Raw genomic sequence first — 16,613 nt, forward strand, 5'->3', positions numbered from 1 at the left:
TAGCCCGCGGTCGACCGGTCGCCCGCGGCCTGATCACAAGTCGTCCGCGGGAGGTTTGGGGGGGAAAGAAAAAAAGGGGGGAAAACGGGAAAAAAAGCAATTTTCGCAACCGCACCGGCTGGCTGTATGTGTGTGCGTGTGCGCATGTGTAGTCTACCAGTGACACGTGCGTTATGGGAAATTGACAGCTGACCCCGGCAGTGGCCTAGCAACAGCAACGGGTTAACATGGCGGAGGGCCCGAGCAAACCGAAACGTCCCAAGACCTATCATTTTCACTCTGAATGGGAGGAAGATTATTTTTTTGTTTATTTTAATAAAGCGCCCATTTGTCTGATCTGCAATGCAAAGGTGGGATTGGCAAAAAAAGCGAATGTTGAGCGTCATTACAAGACGATGCACGCCGGGAAGTACGAGAAGGAATACCCCGCAAAAACCCCTTTACGTGCCGCAAGACTCAAGGAACTGAAAGCACGCCTGTCTGAGCAGCAGGCACAATTCACCAGACCTAATGAACAGTCGAAGGCCGCAACAATTGCTTCATATCGGGCTAGTCACATCCTTGCTAAACACAAGAAGCCATTCAAAGACGGCGAGGCGTGGAAGGAAGGCTTTCTGGAGGCCGCGGATAGCCTATTTGACGGCTTTAAAAATAAAACGGAGATCATGAAGGCGATTAAAGATGTACAAATGTCCCGCAATACCACTACAAAGCGATGTGAGGTAATGGCTGTGGACGTGGAGGAGCAGCTAAGAAAGGACATCGATGCATGTGAATGCTTCTCTCTGCAGTTTGATGAGTCAACTGATATGGTGGATGTGGCTCAGTTATGTGTTTTCATCAGAATGGTTTTCGAAGACATGAGCGCCAGGGAAGAGCTACTGACCATGTTGCCACTAAAAGGACAAACGAGAGGCGAGGATATTTTCAATGCCTTCGTGACATTCGCCCGCGAGACAAAACTGCCGCTCTTTAAACTGATTTCTATAACCACTGACGGTGCCCCTGCTATGATAGGCCGCACAAATGGATTTATAGCACTGTGCAAGCAAAGTGAGTCTTTTCCAGACATTCTGAATTATCACTGTATTATCCACCAGCAAGCACTAAGCGGGAAGATCGTTCAAATGAAAGACGTGATGGATATCTGCATGAAGATTGTGTGTTCAGTGCGCGCCAGGAGTCTTCAGAGAAGGCTTTTCCGTGCACATCTGGAGGAAAGCGACGCTGAGCACACCGAGCTGCTGCTTCATACAGACGTCAGGTGGTTAAGCAGAGGGAAGTTTTTAGCCAGATTCACAGAGCTGCTGCCAGAAATCAAGGAATTCTTGAAGCTGTCTAAACATGCAGATTATCATGACAAGCTAAATGACCACCAGTGGCTTTTAGATTTATCTTTCCTCACCGACCTCACCCACGAACTCAATTTGTTGAATGTAGACCTGCAGGGTAAAGATAAAGACGTAGTCCAGATGATGAGTTCTGTGAACACTTTTAAAAGCAAGCTACAGCTCATGTCACGGCGGCTGCAGCAGCGCGACCTGCACACAAACTTTCCAAATATGCATGCTGAACTACAAAGTCAAGGTAAAAGGCTGACGCAACTTGATATTGACCGCTATATGGAGCATGTTCAGAACGTCTCGTCAGAATTTGAGCGGCGTTTTACTGACTTTGCGACCCTCGAACCTGTAGCAACCTACATGTGTAATCCGTTTGGTGCAAATGTTGCTGTTGGTGACATTGCTGACAAAGTCAAATCACTGTTCGATTTGGAACGCGATGCGATTGAAAACGAGATTCTAAAATTGCAAAATGACATTGTCATGAAAGCCAAATCAACATCGGCCCCGCCTGGAAAGCACGCAGCGTTCTGGGAGCTGCTGTTGGATGAGAAATACCCCAATCTCCAAAGATGTGCTTTAAACCTGACAGCTCTTTTTGGTTCCACTTATTTGTGCGAGTGTGCGTTCTCGCACATGAAAATTATAAAGTCCAAGTACCGATCAACAATGACTGACGACCACCTTGTAGCCTGCCTACGCCTTGCAATCAGTACCTACACTCCTGCCTACGAAAAGCTCGCCTCCTCCTCCCAGTGCCAGGTGTCCCACTAGCTGCCTCCGCTCTGCCCAGCGCATCGTCTCACCCAGCCCACAGGTAGGCAGTTATGGCTGTGTGTCTGTCTGTCTGTCTGTCTGTCTGTTATTATAAGAAGCGGCTCATTTTTTGGAGGATTGTTGTCTGCTGTCTGTGAATTATGCCAACAGTATTATTCTGCAACGTGTAATGTGGTCTGTGTGTGTCTGTTGTTATAGGAAGCGGCTCATTTGGAGGATTGTCTGCTGTCTGTGGAATTATGCCAATAGTATTGTTCTGCAACGTAATGGACTGTTCTGCAACTTGTAATGGACTTTTCAATTTCTGGCCTGTTCTGCCACCTGCAACTTGTGATGGACTGTTCTTATTATGATTGCATGGCAGTGTTTGTCCAAATCTGTTGTACTTATGTTTTACTGATGTAGGCCTACTTATAAGTCTGTCAACTTGTAGCCTACTTTATGCTTATGTGGACATAAAGTAAAGTGGTAAACAAAGTAGTATTGTGTTGTTGTGAAGTTACTGCAGGCTGGCGACGATGTTTGTGGTTTGAAATGTTGGTATTGGACTGGTAGACCCCGGAGGGGTTGGCTACTGAAAAGTAGACCTCGGGTCAAAAAAGGTTGGGCACCCCTGCTATATGTTGATAACGGTAATATTTCTCAATCATCAGCTGTCAGGTTATAGTCCTATGAAAATCCATGACCCTTGAGTTTGACATTTCAAAGTCGTTCAAGGTCAAAGGTCATGGTGCCAAATGAAAGCCCATATGGGAGTTCCTATAAGTTGATGATGGTAAATAGCTGTCTACCATCAACCGTTTTCAAGTAACAGCTCTCTGAAAATCCGTGACCTTGAGTTTGACCTTTTAAGGTCACTCAAGGTCAAAAATCATGGTGCCAAATGAAAGGCCATATGGGAGTTCCTCATCTCATCTCATTATCTCTAGCCGCTTTATCCTGTTCTACAGGGTCGCAGGCAAGCTGGAGCCTATCCCAGCTGACTACGGGCGAAAGGCGGGGTACACCCTGGACAAGTCGCCAGGTCATCGCAGGGCTGACACATAGACACAGACAACCATTCACACTCACATTCACACCTACGGTCAATTTAGAGTCACCAGTTAACCTAACCTGCATGTCTTTGGACTGTGGGGGAAACCGGAGCACCCGGAGGAAACCCACGCGGACACGGGGAGAGCATGCAAACTCCGCACAGAAAGGCCCTCGCCGGCCACGGGGCTCGAACCCGGACCATCTTGCTGTGAGGCGACAGTGCTAACCACTACACCACCGTGCTGCCCCATGAATTGTTCTATTTAAAAAAAATATTTGAGATCAAACAGTAAATAGTAAATAATACAAATACAGTAAATAACCCTATTCCACAACTGTAGTAATTCATATGTCAAGAAGCACTCAACTAAGTAAAGAGAAACTACATCCATCATTAAGATATGAAGTGTCTCTTAATTAATAGAAATAAAGAACTACTGAATTAGGTGTGTCCAAACTTTGTCTGTGTCCGGGGAAAATCTCACGGCATAAATGTCTTTTCAGTTCTTACTTGTTTTCTCACAAGTTGTGCCATTTTCAAATGAGTGTTATTTTTTTCAGCCATGTTTCTTTCTGCTACGCTGTTGCACTCGTGCTCTCCATGTTATCTGGCTTTTGGCACACTCAGAGTACTTTCTTGGTGGTTAAACCAAGTAAATCTTGCCTTTGTATATTTTGCAAACAGTCGTTATATATGCTGTCCTTTTTGTGTAAAATCCAGCGGTTCCATAGAACAAAAATGTGTGGGGTTTTTTTTTTTTGTTTTGTTTTTTTAGCTAATCCATGCTGCTTTGTTGCGCAATAAAAAAAAAAATGCCTGCTCTTGGTTATAAAGTAACACATGGCTCTTAAAATAAGTTTTAAATCGTTCAAGATCTAAAATTGTCATATTGCTCATCCCTAAGCTTGTACTACTTGTTTCGAATCCCACCGCATGTTGCACTACACCCACTAACAGAGGTGAGATCTGTGTGGTGGTTTTTACTACGCAGATTATTTAGTGTGCATGGATGACCTTATTTTTATTAATTTATTATTATAATTTTTTTTTTTGAAGGAACAAATCACACCGATCATATATAGTGTCTTGCAAATGTATTCCTCCCCCTTGGTGTTTGTCCTGTTTTGTTGCATTACAAGCTGGAATTTAAATGTCTTTTTCTTTTGGAGGGTTATCACCATTTGATTTACACAACATGCCTACATGATTTTATTGTGACACAAACAATAATTAAGATGAAGGAAAACAGAAATCTGGGGTGTGCATAGGTATTCACTCCCCAAAGTCAATACTTTTTGCAGAGCCACCTTTTGCTGTAATTACAGCTGCCTCTTGCGTCATGTCTCTATTAGCTTAGGACATCCTAGCCACTGGGATTTTTGCCCATTCCTCAAAGCAAAGCTGTTCTAACTCCAAGTTAGATGGGTTGCATTGGTGTACAGCAATCTTCAAGTTATGCCACAAATTCTCAATTGGATTGAGGTCTGGGCTTTGACTAGGCCATTCCAAGACATTTAAATGTTTCCCTTTAAATCACTCCAGTGTAGCTTTAGCAGTATGTTTAGGGTCATTGTCCTGCTGGAACGTGAACCTTCATCCCAGTCTCAAACTTCTGGCCGACTCAAACAGGTTTTCCTCCAGAATTGCCCTGTATTTAGTGCCATCCATCTTTCCTTCAGTCCTGACCAGCTTTCCTGTCCCTGCAGATGAAAAACATTCCCCACAGCATAATGCTGCCACCACCATGCTTCACTGTAGGAATGGTGTTCACAGGGTTTGTGCCACACATGGCATGTCCCATGATGGCCAAAAAGATGAATTTTAGTCTCACTGGATCAGAGAATCTTCTTCCATGTGTTTGAGGAGTCTGCCACATGTTGTTGGGCAAACTCCAAATGTGTTTTCTTAAGCAATGATACCCCCCCTCCCCCTTTTCTCTCTGGCCACTCTTCCATAAAACCCCGCTCTATGGGGTGTACAGCTTAAAGTGGTCCAATGGACAGATACTCCCATCTCCGCTGTGGGTCTTTGCAGCTGCTTCAGTGTTATCTTTGGTGTCTTTGTTGCATCTCTGATTAATGCCCTCCTTGCCCGGTCTGTGAGTTTTGGTGGGCGGCCTTCTCTTGTCAGGTTTGTAGTGGTGCCATATTCTTTCCATTTTGCTATAATGGATTTAATGGTGCTCCGTGGGATATTTTTTATAACCCAACCCTGATCTATACTTCTCCACAACTTTGTCTCTGACCTGTTTGGAGGCTCCTTGATTCTCATGTTGCTTGCTTAGTAGTGTAGCAGAGTCAGGGTCCTTCCAGAACAGGTTGATTTATACAGACATCATGTGACACTTTGATTGCACACAAGTGGATCTTAATCAACTAATTATGTGACTTATGAAGTGAATTGGTTGGACCAGCTCTTATTTAGCGGATTCATGCGAAAGGGGGTGAGTACTTATGCATGCTCCAGATTTCTGTTTCTTCATCTTGTTTGTGTCACAATAAAAAATAAATTAATTAAAAATTATACCTTTTTAAAGTGGTAGGCATGTTGTGTAAATCAAATGGTGTTACCGTCCAAAAATCCATTTTAATTCCAGCTTATAATGCGACAAAAACAGGACAAACATAAAGGGGATGAATACTTTTGCAAGGCACTGTACGTACTTGCTTGTATACTTATTTCATTTAGTCTGTATAAATGTGGTTAACCTGGCTAAGAAGCTCGCGATATGGTATTACGTTATTAGCTACCACTTTAAAGGAGCCCTTACTTGCATAGCGCATTTGGTCACATTTGTGAAAGCTCAACCATTGTACAATATACCGCATATATACTTTTCCATGCCACAGTTCACAGGGTTGTTGAGGACATGAACGTGCCCCGAATGACTGTCTTGACAGCTGAATGCTAAATTATTCAGTGTTTTTGGAGTTGAAGTCATTTTCTTTGATGTTGCAGAACTTTGCTCTCGGGAAGGGAGATGAAGAGGTAATCAGCACGCTTCAACATTTCGCCAAAATCATGGAAGAGGTGAGCGCACTACATGCTGTGTGTATGCTTATTTGGCTTTGCGCTCGGGTTTTGAGTTTAGTTGAGCAATTGTGCAAAGCTATGTTGAGTCCATAAACGCATGTGTGTGTCGGTGGGTAGGCTGAGGTGGGTGGGGACATGCAGCAGGAGCGCAGGTGGAGACACTGTGAGGTAACAGCAGGGAGGGAGCGAACAGATGCGAGGTGTTGTCCCTGCCAACAAGGTCAATATTTCAGATGGTGTTTGGCTGGAAACCTGGACTCCCTTTGGGTCCCCCCCCGCTATCACAGTGTGATTTTATTTTCAGAAAGGGTGTGAAGAGGGTTGGTTATATCATCCCCCTTATATCATCGCAGCCATTGTAACGTTTCCATCTGTCTCTTTCAATCTTTCAGCTGAACTCTCTGCATGTTGATTTGGCCACCCAGATGGCTGATGGCATGGTGTTTCCCATGGTGCAGTTCAGGGAGAAGGACCTGACCGGTATGGTAGTGTTGCACTCATTAAACCCTCGTTAAAATAAATTAAACGTGTCCCTCTGACATGGAGCATAACGACATTTTCTGTCTACTGCATACCATCTGCGCTGAAGCTTTCAACAGAAAATAATCACATTTCACAATCAGCATATTAATCGTTACATTTGATATAATCTGAAGGGGTTTTTTTTTGTTCTCCCCCCCCCCCCCCCCCCACGCCATGCTTGAGTTTCTTTCATGTTTCATTTTTACAGAAATAAGCACGTTGAAAGAGATATTTGGAATCGCCACCGACGGTAAGTCCAGAACACTGCTTTGAATCGGATCTAAATCATGATTCGTTTTTAGGTGATCCTCTTTCTCGTCTCTTTCTCTTTAGAGCACGAGGCGGCCATGATCAAGTACAGCCGACTACCCAAGAGGAGGGAGAATGAGAGAGTAAATAATTCAATCTCGCGTTTTCTATTATGTACTCAGGAGGAACGTGTAAATACAGAAATTCCCCCATTTACATGTTGCATTCTGCATCGGGACAACGAATCCAATCTCACACTTGAATTTGCACCTTGTAAATAATCTGCGATTTGTGCTTCATGTTTCCTGTGCAATATGTAAATAAGGGGATGTTATTAGACGAGCTGTAGTTAGAGCTCACCTTTGACACTTAGGATGCAGTGGAAAGGACATTGCAGCATATTGTGTTAGGAGGCATTGTAAATATTACTGCTTGGACCAAATAATCATGGGCTCTTGCACAGAAGAGAAGTGTATAACAAATAGGGCTGCATGATCTGGAAAGAAAATGAAACCACCAGCAAAGAATATACAGGCCAAATCATTTAGGGGATGTCTCATTTTGGTTCTATAGAAAAATATCTCCAACCTGGAGAGACTGGAGCTGAATGAGAAAAGAAATTTATATCTGGAACTGCATACGAGTTTTCACTTTATTAGGATTTTTATCATATTTATACCTGTATTTGTTATATTTACAGTGTAAGTGCTTTATGGATGTATGCTTGAGTTTAAAGGAAAATACAGTGCATTTCAAAAAATTTGATATCATTTCACAGTCGAATAACTTTTTTGCCAATTCTTGTCCATCCATTATCTGTAGCCGCTTGTCCTGTACAGGGTCACGGGCAAGCTGGAGCCTATCCCAGCTGACTATGGGCGAGAGGCGGGGTACACCCTGGACAAGTCACCAGGTCATCACAGGGCTGACACATAGACACAGACAACCATTCACACCCACATTCACACCTACGCTCAATTTAGAGTCACCAGTTAACCTAACCTGCATGTCTTTGGACTGTGGGGGAAACCGGAGCACCCGGAGGAAACCCACGCGGACACGGGGAGAACATGCAAACTCCGCACAGAAAGGCCCTCGCCGGCCACTGGGCTTTTGAAAATTTGTGAAATTGTTCATGGAATCCACATACCTTTTTGAATTTCGCATTCAAATTTTGAGGAAGCCTGTTCAGTTTCATTTGCCTAGACTTTGTAGTTTCTGGGATATTTACATCTCAACATCAAATTTTTTGAAACACCTTGTATTCTAAAGCTTAGTAGCTTTTAAATAAAATGATGTGGGATGAGGATCGTTAGGTGATACTCAAGGTTTCAGTATCATTGTTGTAAAAGAAAGTGATTATCGTATCATCTGGAATATAAATAAAGAGTTGATATAACATTTTGTGCATTTATGTGTACCCCCACGTGTGTGTGTGTGTGTGTGTGTGTGTTCCCCAGCTGAAGGCGGAGCTGGTTGGTGAGGTGGCATACAGTCGGAGGAAGCAGCATCAGGCCTCCATGCAGTATTACTGTGCTCTTAATGCCTTACAGTACAGGAAGAGAGTAGCCATGCTGGAACCCATGCTGGGATACACACAAGCCCAGGTCTGAGAAGAATCTTACATTTTTATCCATAAATGTTTATATACAGTGGTGCTTGAAAGTTTGTGAACCCTTTAGAATTTTCTATATTTCTGTATAAATATGACCTAAAACATCAGATTTTCACACAAGTCCTAAAAGTAGCTAAAGAGAACCCAGTTAAATAAATGAGACAAAAATATTATCCTTGGTCATTTATTTATTGAGGAAAATGATCCAATATTACATATCTGAGTGGCAAAAGTATGTGAACCTCTAGGATTAACAGTTAATTTGAAGGTGAAATTAGAGTCAGGTGTTTTCAATCAATGGGATGACAATCAGGTGTGAGTGGGCACCCTGTTTTATTTAAAGAACAGGGATCTATCAAAGTCTGATCTTCACAACACATTTGTGGAAGTGTATCATGGCACAAACAAAGGAGATTTCTGAGGACCTCAGAAAAAGCGTTGTTGATGCTCATCAGGCTGGAAAAGGTTACAAAACCATCTCTCAAGAGTTTGGACTCCACCAATCCACAGTCAGACAGATTGTGTACAAATGGAGGAAATTCAAAATCATTGTTACCCTCCCCAGGAGTGGTCGACCAACCAAGATCACTCCAAGAGCAAGGCGTGTAATAGTCAGCAAGGTCACAAAGGACCCCAGGGTAACTTCTAAGCAACTGAAGGCCTCTCTCACATTGGCTAATGTTATTGTTCATGAGTCTACCATCAGGAGAACGTTGAACAACAATGGTGTGCATGGCAGGGTTGCAAGAAGAAAGCCACTGCTCTCCAAAAAAACCATTGCTGCTTGTCTGCAGTTTGCTAAAGATCACGTGGACAAGCCAGAAGGCTATTGGAAAAATGTTTTGTGGACACATCAGACCAAAATGGAACTTTTTGGTTTAAATGAGAAGCGTTATGTTTGGAGAAAGGAAAACGCTGCCTTCCAGCACAAGAACCTTATCCCATCTGTGAAACATGGTGGTGGTAGTATCATGGTTTGGGCCTGTTTTGCTGCATCTGGGCCAGGACGGCTTGCCATCATTGATGGAACAATGAATTCTGAATTATACCAGCGAATTCTAAAGGAAAATGTCAAGACATCTGTCCATGAACTGAATCGCAAGAGAAGGTGGGTCATGCAGCAAGACAACGACCCTAAGCACACAAGTCGTTCTACCAAAGAATGGTTAAAGAAGAATAAAGTTAATGTTTTGGAATGGCCAAGTCAAAGTCCTGACCTTAATCCAATCGACATGTTGTGGAAGGACCTGAAGCGAGCAGTTCATGTGAGGAAACCCACCAACGTCCCAGATTTGAAGCTGTTCTATACGAGGAATGGGCTAAAATTCCTCCAAGCCGGTGTGCAGGACTGATCAACAGTTACCAGAAACGTTTAGTTGCAGTTATTGCTGCACAAGCGGGTCACACCAGATACTGAAAGCAAAGGTTCACATACTTTTGCCACTCAGCTATGTAATATTGGATCATTTTCCTCAATAAATAAATAAATGACCAAGTATATATTTTGTCTCATTTAACTCGTTCTCTTTATCTACTTTTAGTACTTGTGTGAAAATCTGATGTTTTAGGTCATATTTATGCAGAACGATATAGAAAAATCTAAAGGGGTTCACAAACTTTCAAGCACCACTGTATGAGGTGTGGCTGTTAAATAAGAAGGGTGCTATAATTCAGTTTTACTGAAGAAAACATAAATTTCAATTCCTTTCATCTTCTGTAACTGCACACTGCTGCGTTCTGGTTTTCCACTGATTAAAGCAGTACAGGAAAGTCTTGTTTCATTAGTTATCTCACAAGCTCTGTTTTCTTCATCGCTTCTGGAACAGACTCAAAACTGGTTCCTTTGAGTGCAGACCTGATTTTCGGGAAAAGGAAAAAAAAGTCAAGTGGTACGAATAGGGAGGGTGTTCGAGTACAGCGATGTGTTCCCCAGCCACAAACCGCTTCACTGAGAGCGCTGATTGTGTGGAATTTTTCAGTTTCACCAAAAATTTTAAGTTGATACTTCATGATTTTTGCAAATAACTGACCATTTTTACAACATGTCAGGAAAAACGCATCTACTTTAGTTGATGCAAACACTCACTTTCATAAACAACAAAGCTGGAGTTAATCTCATGAAAAACATTATTGCCTCTCAGTGCCTTGAGACACTGAACACTGTTTTAATCCATGCTGTAATTGGGCTTCTCTCTCCTCGCAGATCAGCTTCTTTAAGAAAGGGATAGAACTCGTCTCCAAGAAAATGGACAGTTTCCTGGCGTCTGTGAGCAGTATGACTAAGAGGTAAATGATCCTACAAAGGATAGTTTATGCAAGATATTTATAGACATTTTATCATGGGTTGTTGTGTCTGTAATTTAACCTTTAACCAGGCATGTCATGAACAATTCTTATTGACAGTGGTGGCCTGGTAACATTGTGAATCCTGTGATGTTTTTACATATTCCATTTTTATTTGCAAGTTTTACATTTTTCTTCATTTGAGTGATCTTGTTTCAGATTCCATTGTAGAGCTCTACTGAACTGTTTATTTGTAGCCCAAACATGAGCACTTCCTTTTATACGTATGTAATCCAGATCACATTTGTTTACATACGAGGAGGAACATTTTAATTCTTGTTATATTACCATAACAAAAAGAAACCTTTGAGTGTAACACATACCTGGCGTTAGTTCAGCAGGTACAGAGTTTTCAATCGCATTGCTGCTGTCTTAAATTCTCATTTTTATTAGTCTCGGCACAATGTTCTCCAAATGTCTCTGAAGGAGCATTTGCGTCTTGCATCATCCCGATAATTAATTTAATGCCCCGTATATGCTGGACCCACCCTAAAACTCATTAAAATCTGTTCAAATGTATGGTTTTCATTCGAGGATCATGATGCATGTGTGTAGAATGTACCGTATGCAAATACACTCACCATCCACTCATTCATGAAGTTATGCAGTCAGGCAATCCTGTTGCAGCAGCACAATGCATACAATCCTTCAGGTACAGGTCAAAAATTTTAGTTAATGTTCACATCAAAGATCAGAATGTGAAAAAATGTGATCTTGGTTGATGCTGTGATTGTCGGTGCCACACGGGCTGGTTCGAGTATTTTAAACTGCTGAAAATCTTTGATTTCTAGCAACAGTCTACATTTAGATGGTGTGAAAAACGTCCAGTAATGCAACTGTTTTGAGGGTGGAAGCAGAGTTGATGATCCCGCTCTGAGGAGAATGGCCAGGCTTGTTCAAGCTAACAGGAAGGCTATAGTAATAACATCAAGTAACCACTCTTTACAACTGTGGTGAACAGAAAAGCATCTCAGAATGCACAATCACAATATTGCTCCGTTCCTGGTGCTTTGTACTTGGTCATTTGCAAGTTGTAATAACACAATTTCCCGAAACACAGAGGCATTCATGCACGTAAGACTTATCAAAAGTTACATTGGGTGCACTTTTTCAATTAAAGGCCTGAGTTCTCTTGTACTGTAGTGAACTTTTCCAAGCAGTTTTCTGGACTGAAATTGCAGCATAGCAACAACAGTAGAAAATAGTGATTCACATTAGCAGCAAGCTGGCCATGTTAGTTGTTAACAATAGTGATGGCATTAATATCGGTAAAGCCACTGGGATTGTACAAGCCAGTGCATACTTGGCACCAGTCCCAAGCCCGGATGGATTGGAAAGGATTGCGTCAGGAAGGGCATCCAGTGTAAAATCTATGCCAAATCAAATATGCGGAACAAATGCATTGTGGCAACCCCTAACGGGAGCAGCCAAAAGATGATGACCTCCAAACAGTGATTTAATATAGCCAGTGTTATAGATTTAACCAAATACTGTCTGTATGTACTGTGAGTTAGCCTAGTGGTTAGCGTGTCCGCCTCTCAACCGGGAGATCATGAGTGCTACTCGCAGTCAGGTCATACCAAGACCATCATTTAAAAAACAAACAAACAAAAAAAGGTACCGACTGCCATATGGCAAGGCACGCTGCAATACAGGTGTGAGTGGTGAGTCAAACTCTTGCAGTTACCAGAAGAGTAACACTCACTGTAAGCCTAGCTGTATAATGGGTGAGAGGCTGAGGGCTATAGAAGCAGAGATTGGTGCTACCCAATGTGCCTTAAGGGCCTGGTTAGTACTGAGATGGGAGACTGCCTGGGAAGACCAGGTCCTGGCATGGGAGGACTTTACACTGTTCCCCAGTGTGAATGGCTGTGTTGATTTTGAAGTCACTGCATAAACAGGGAAGGAAATGGTAATTGAGAAGACTACTCTAAGCTAATGAGTTGAAATTACAAGTTGAGGTGGAGAATTACAGGTTACCTCAAATGCAGCCTATGCCAAACAATCAAGGTGGAATGGCTACAACAACAGAAGACCATATCGGGCTCTACTCTTTTCAGCCAAGGACAAGAATCTTGGGCAGCATGTGGAATAGGTTCACCAAAACTGGACAGTTGAAGATTGGAACATTGTCACCTGGTCTGATCTAATATAGGGTCCAGATTTGACAGAAATCATCCATCCATCCGTTATCTGTAGCCACTTATCCTGTTCTACAGGGTCACAGGCAAGCTGGAGCCTATCCTAGCTGACGATGGGCGAGAGGCGGGGTACACCCTGGACAAGTCGCCAGGTCATTGCAGGGCTGACACAGAGACAAACAACCATTCACATTCACACCTACGGTCAATTTAGAGCCACCAATTAACCTAATCTGCATGTCTTTGGACTGTGGGGGAAACCGGTACACCCGGAGGAAACCCACGCAGACACGGGGAGAACATGCAAACTCCACACAGAAAGGCCCTCGCCGGCTGCTGGGCTCAAACCCAGGACCTTCTTGCTGTGAGACGACAGTGCTAACCATTACACCACCGTGCCATCTTGATGGAAACCAATGGACCCAAATTGCCTTGTCAAGGCTGTTGGTGGTGTAAAAGTGGGGAATGGTTTCTTGTGCACACTGAGACCCTTGATACCAATCAACCATCATTTGAATGCAGCAGCGTACCTGAGTATTGTTGCTGACTTCATGTATCCCTTATGGTGACAGTTTACCATATTCTAATGGCTACTTCCAGCATAATATTGCAGCATATTCCAAAGTGTACAGATTCACTGTACTCAATCACTGAATCGATACTACTTAAGGAAGGCTGTCTGTCTGTTGACCTATGCAAATTGATACAGCTGGATGCACATACTCCATACTTTGAACATGGATTGGTGACACTCCAGAGGGGCCCAAGACATTTTTTTTTTCAATTTTCCAAAAATTTGAATTCATGCTAATACAACACGCTATTCATTTCCCATAGGGAAACGCACTGCGTGCAGCCTCAGCAGGGAATCTCCTCCCCGACTCACCTGAGAGTTTTGATTGTATGGGACCTTGCCATCAGCGCTCCTCACCAGAGACTTCTGCTAGAGCACCATTCAGAGGAAATCAGGTTCACGGGCAATAACTACTAGTCTGAATCTAATGGAGTACCTTTGTGGCGTGGTGGAATGAGAGACTCACAGTATGAAAGTGCAGCTGACCAATCTGCACCAACTGGGTGATGCATTAATGTCAGCATGGACCAGAATCTTGAAGGAATTTTTCCAATATCCTGTGGAATACATGAAATGAAGATTTGAGGCTGTTTTGAGAGCAAAGTCGAGTCCTACCCAATATTAGTATGGGGGCTGGCAAGTGTATATTGATTTTTGTATAAAATCTGATTACTTGCCTCATTTCATCAGAGAGGAATTCCATTTAGATTAGCTTTAGTTTACTCTTTTTCAGGAGAAACTGAAGTCAAGGGGAACATCAGGAAGCTTGCAGGCAACAGTTGGGGATCCAAGGTAAACACCCTTTGCACTGCAAATCTAGCCCGAATCTACTCAACAGCAGAGTACTATTCAACAACCTGGGCCAACAGCTGCCATACCAAACAAGTTGACAAAGTCTTGAAACTCTGCAGTGTGGGTGGTCACAGGGGCACTGAAATCAACTCCCCTTCCATGGCTCCCTGTCCTTTCTCACATCACTCTCTCCAATATATGCAGAAAGGAAAGAATGATGGACACAATTGCCATCGACACCAACCTTGACCTTTCCATACATGATGACCTCAACAACCATACATTTAAATTCTCGCAAGCCTGTCTGGTTGTCTTTTAAATCTCTGGACAACTTTGACGTCAAGACCAAATGTCACAGCGCATGGGCATATGCTACCTCCAACGGGGACCACACCACCAGTGCAGATCCCACAGTGAAGCCAAATGGGTTCAACCTCCCATGTAAGCAGTGGCAGATACTGAACTGCATATGTGCACTCTATGCAAGACAGGACACCGTCTGCATAAATGGGGGATGCAGACAGCTGTGCCTGCAACTGTGGCTAGCAAGACCAGATAACTTGCCACGTTGTGAATAATTGCCACACACAGCATTTCACTGGGGGATTCAACAAGCTGGCCAGAACAACTGATGGTGCTCTTGCCTGGATATCTTCCCTGGATTTGACTTTGTAGCTTGTGTAGTTTGTATACATCATACGAAAGAAGACTTTCACTTTTTCACCACCATAAGTGAGCCATAAGCCATAAGTAGGAATAATACTAGTCTTATTAATGGATTACTAAGCTGCATGTAATGTGCAGTGAAATAATGTAATTACACTGTTATTACAAATAGAAATTGCTTATGAGCCATAAGTATGAGCAGGTAGGAGTATTAATAATACTAGTCTTATTAATGGATTATTAAGCTGCATGTAATGTGCAGTGAAATGTAATTATACTTATTACAAATTGTAATTGCTATTATACAATTTTTGAAATTGCATTGCAAAGTAAATGCAGTTGCATTGTTAATTGTAGTAATTAATGTTATGGAAGTGTTGTAATTAAATTGTAGTGTGATTGACTTCTGATAGCAATTTTATCAACTCAGTGTAATTAAAATTGGAATTACATTGGATTGTAATTGCAAATACATTGTGATTGAACTGTAATTGTAAATATTTTATTACATTGAGAATTGATTGTAATTGCATTGTAATTACAATGTGGTCACAAATTACATTGTAATTACATTGTAATTGCATAGCTTTTTCTTATCAAAATACAATCCTAGTTTCAGCGCTAAAAAAATTTACATCGAAAATTATGCAGTTACGGTCTGGAAATCTTCAGGGCAGATGGGAAGCTATTGAGTCCCAAAGTTCCACTGGTGCAGTTGGTCATTCTAAGATGCGGTTGTTGAATTAAGTGTGACGTGTACTCTTGAAGACGCACTGGGGCATTTCTGAGCATCTCTTCAAAATCTTCCACCGTCTTTGTATATACAATAATAATTATAATGTATAATTATAATGTAACAGTTGTATTGTAATGGCATTAACTGTAATTGACATTGAATTGTAATTACATTGTACAGTTGCAATGCAATTACAATGCAATGCAGCTAGAATGTAAGAATTCCAATTGTATTCTAATTACAATTACATTTCAAATTACTTTGTAATTACAATCAATTGTACATGTACAATTGTATGCAATTGCAGTGTAATTAGTTACAACATAATTACAATGTAATTGAATTACAATTGTAGAGTAATTACAATGTAATTGAAATGCCATTGCAATTAGTGTAATTACAATGTAAGTTCAATGTAATTTTTCAATGTAATTACAATTACAGTATTTGTAGTTTCATTGTAACTACATAATTACATTGCAATGTAATTGCATAGTATAATGCAATTAGTGCTCCAATTTGTATTGTAATTTACTTGTAATTACAATGTATGTTCAATGCAATGTACAATGTAATTAAAATTACAATGTAAATACAAATATGTAATTGTATAGAAATTACAATAATTAATTTGTAATGACATGCAAATTACATTGCAATTACATATGGTGCATTGTACGTAATTACATTGGACATGCTCTTTAACTGCATTGTAATTGGAGATGCAAGTCCAAGACCAATTTAACTAGTTACAAGACCATTACAATGTAAGTACAGTGTAATTAC

The 16,613-nt window shown here is 41.7% G+C and overlaps 1 protein-coding gene across 1 annotated transcript in view; it reads left to right on the plus strand.

The window, feature by feature from the left end:
• The window catches only part of appl2 (adaptor protein, phosphotyrosine interaction, PH domain and leucine zipper containing 2), a 109,213-nt gene that overhangs the window by 56,234 nt on the left and 36,366 nt on the right, over positions 1 to 16,613 (plus strand). Inside the window, exons 4-9 of the mRNA XM_060914418.1 lie at positions 6,115 to 6,186; positions 6,582 to 6,669; positions 6,920 to 6,961; positions 7,045 to 7,103; positions 8,421 to 8,567; positions 10,779 to 10,861. Of these exons, the coding sequence (XP_060770401.1) occupies positions 6,115 to 6,186; positions 6,582 to 6,669; positions 6,920 to 6,961; positions 7,045 to 7,103; positions 8,421 to 8,567; positions 10,779 to 10,861 (491 nt within the window). The remainder of the gene's footprint in view (positions 1 to 6,114; positions 6,187 to 6,581; positions 6,670 to 6,919; positions 6,962 to 7,044; positions 7,104 to 8,420; positions 8,568 to 10,778; positions 10,862 to 16,613) is intronic.

This window comes from Neoarius graeffei, chromosome 2 (genome assembly GCF_027579695.1).
Source record: "Neoarius graeffei isolate fNeoGra1 chromosome 2, fNeoGra1.pri, whole genome shotgun sequence".
In the NCBI taxonomy this organism is placed as follows: domain Eukaryota; kingdom Metazoa; phylum Chordata; class Actinopteri; order Siluriformes; family Ariidae; genus Neoarius; species Neoarius graeffei.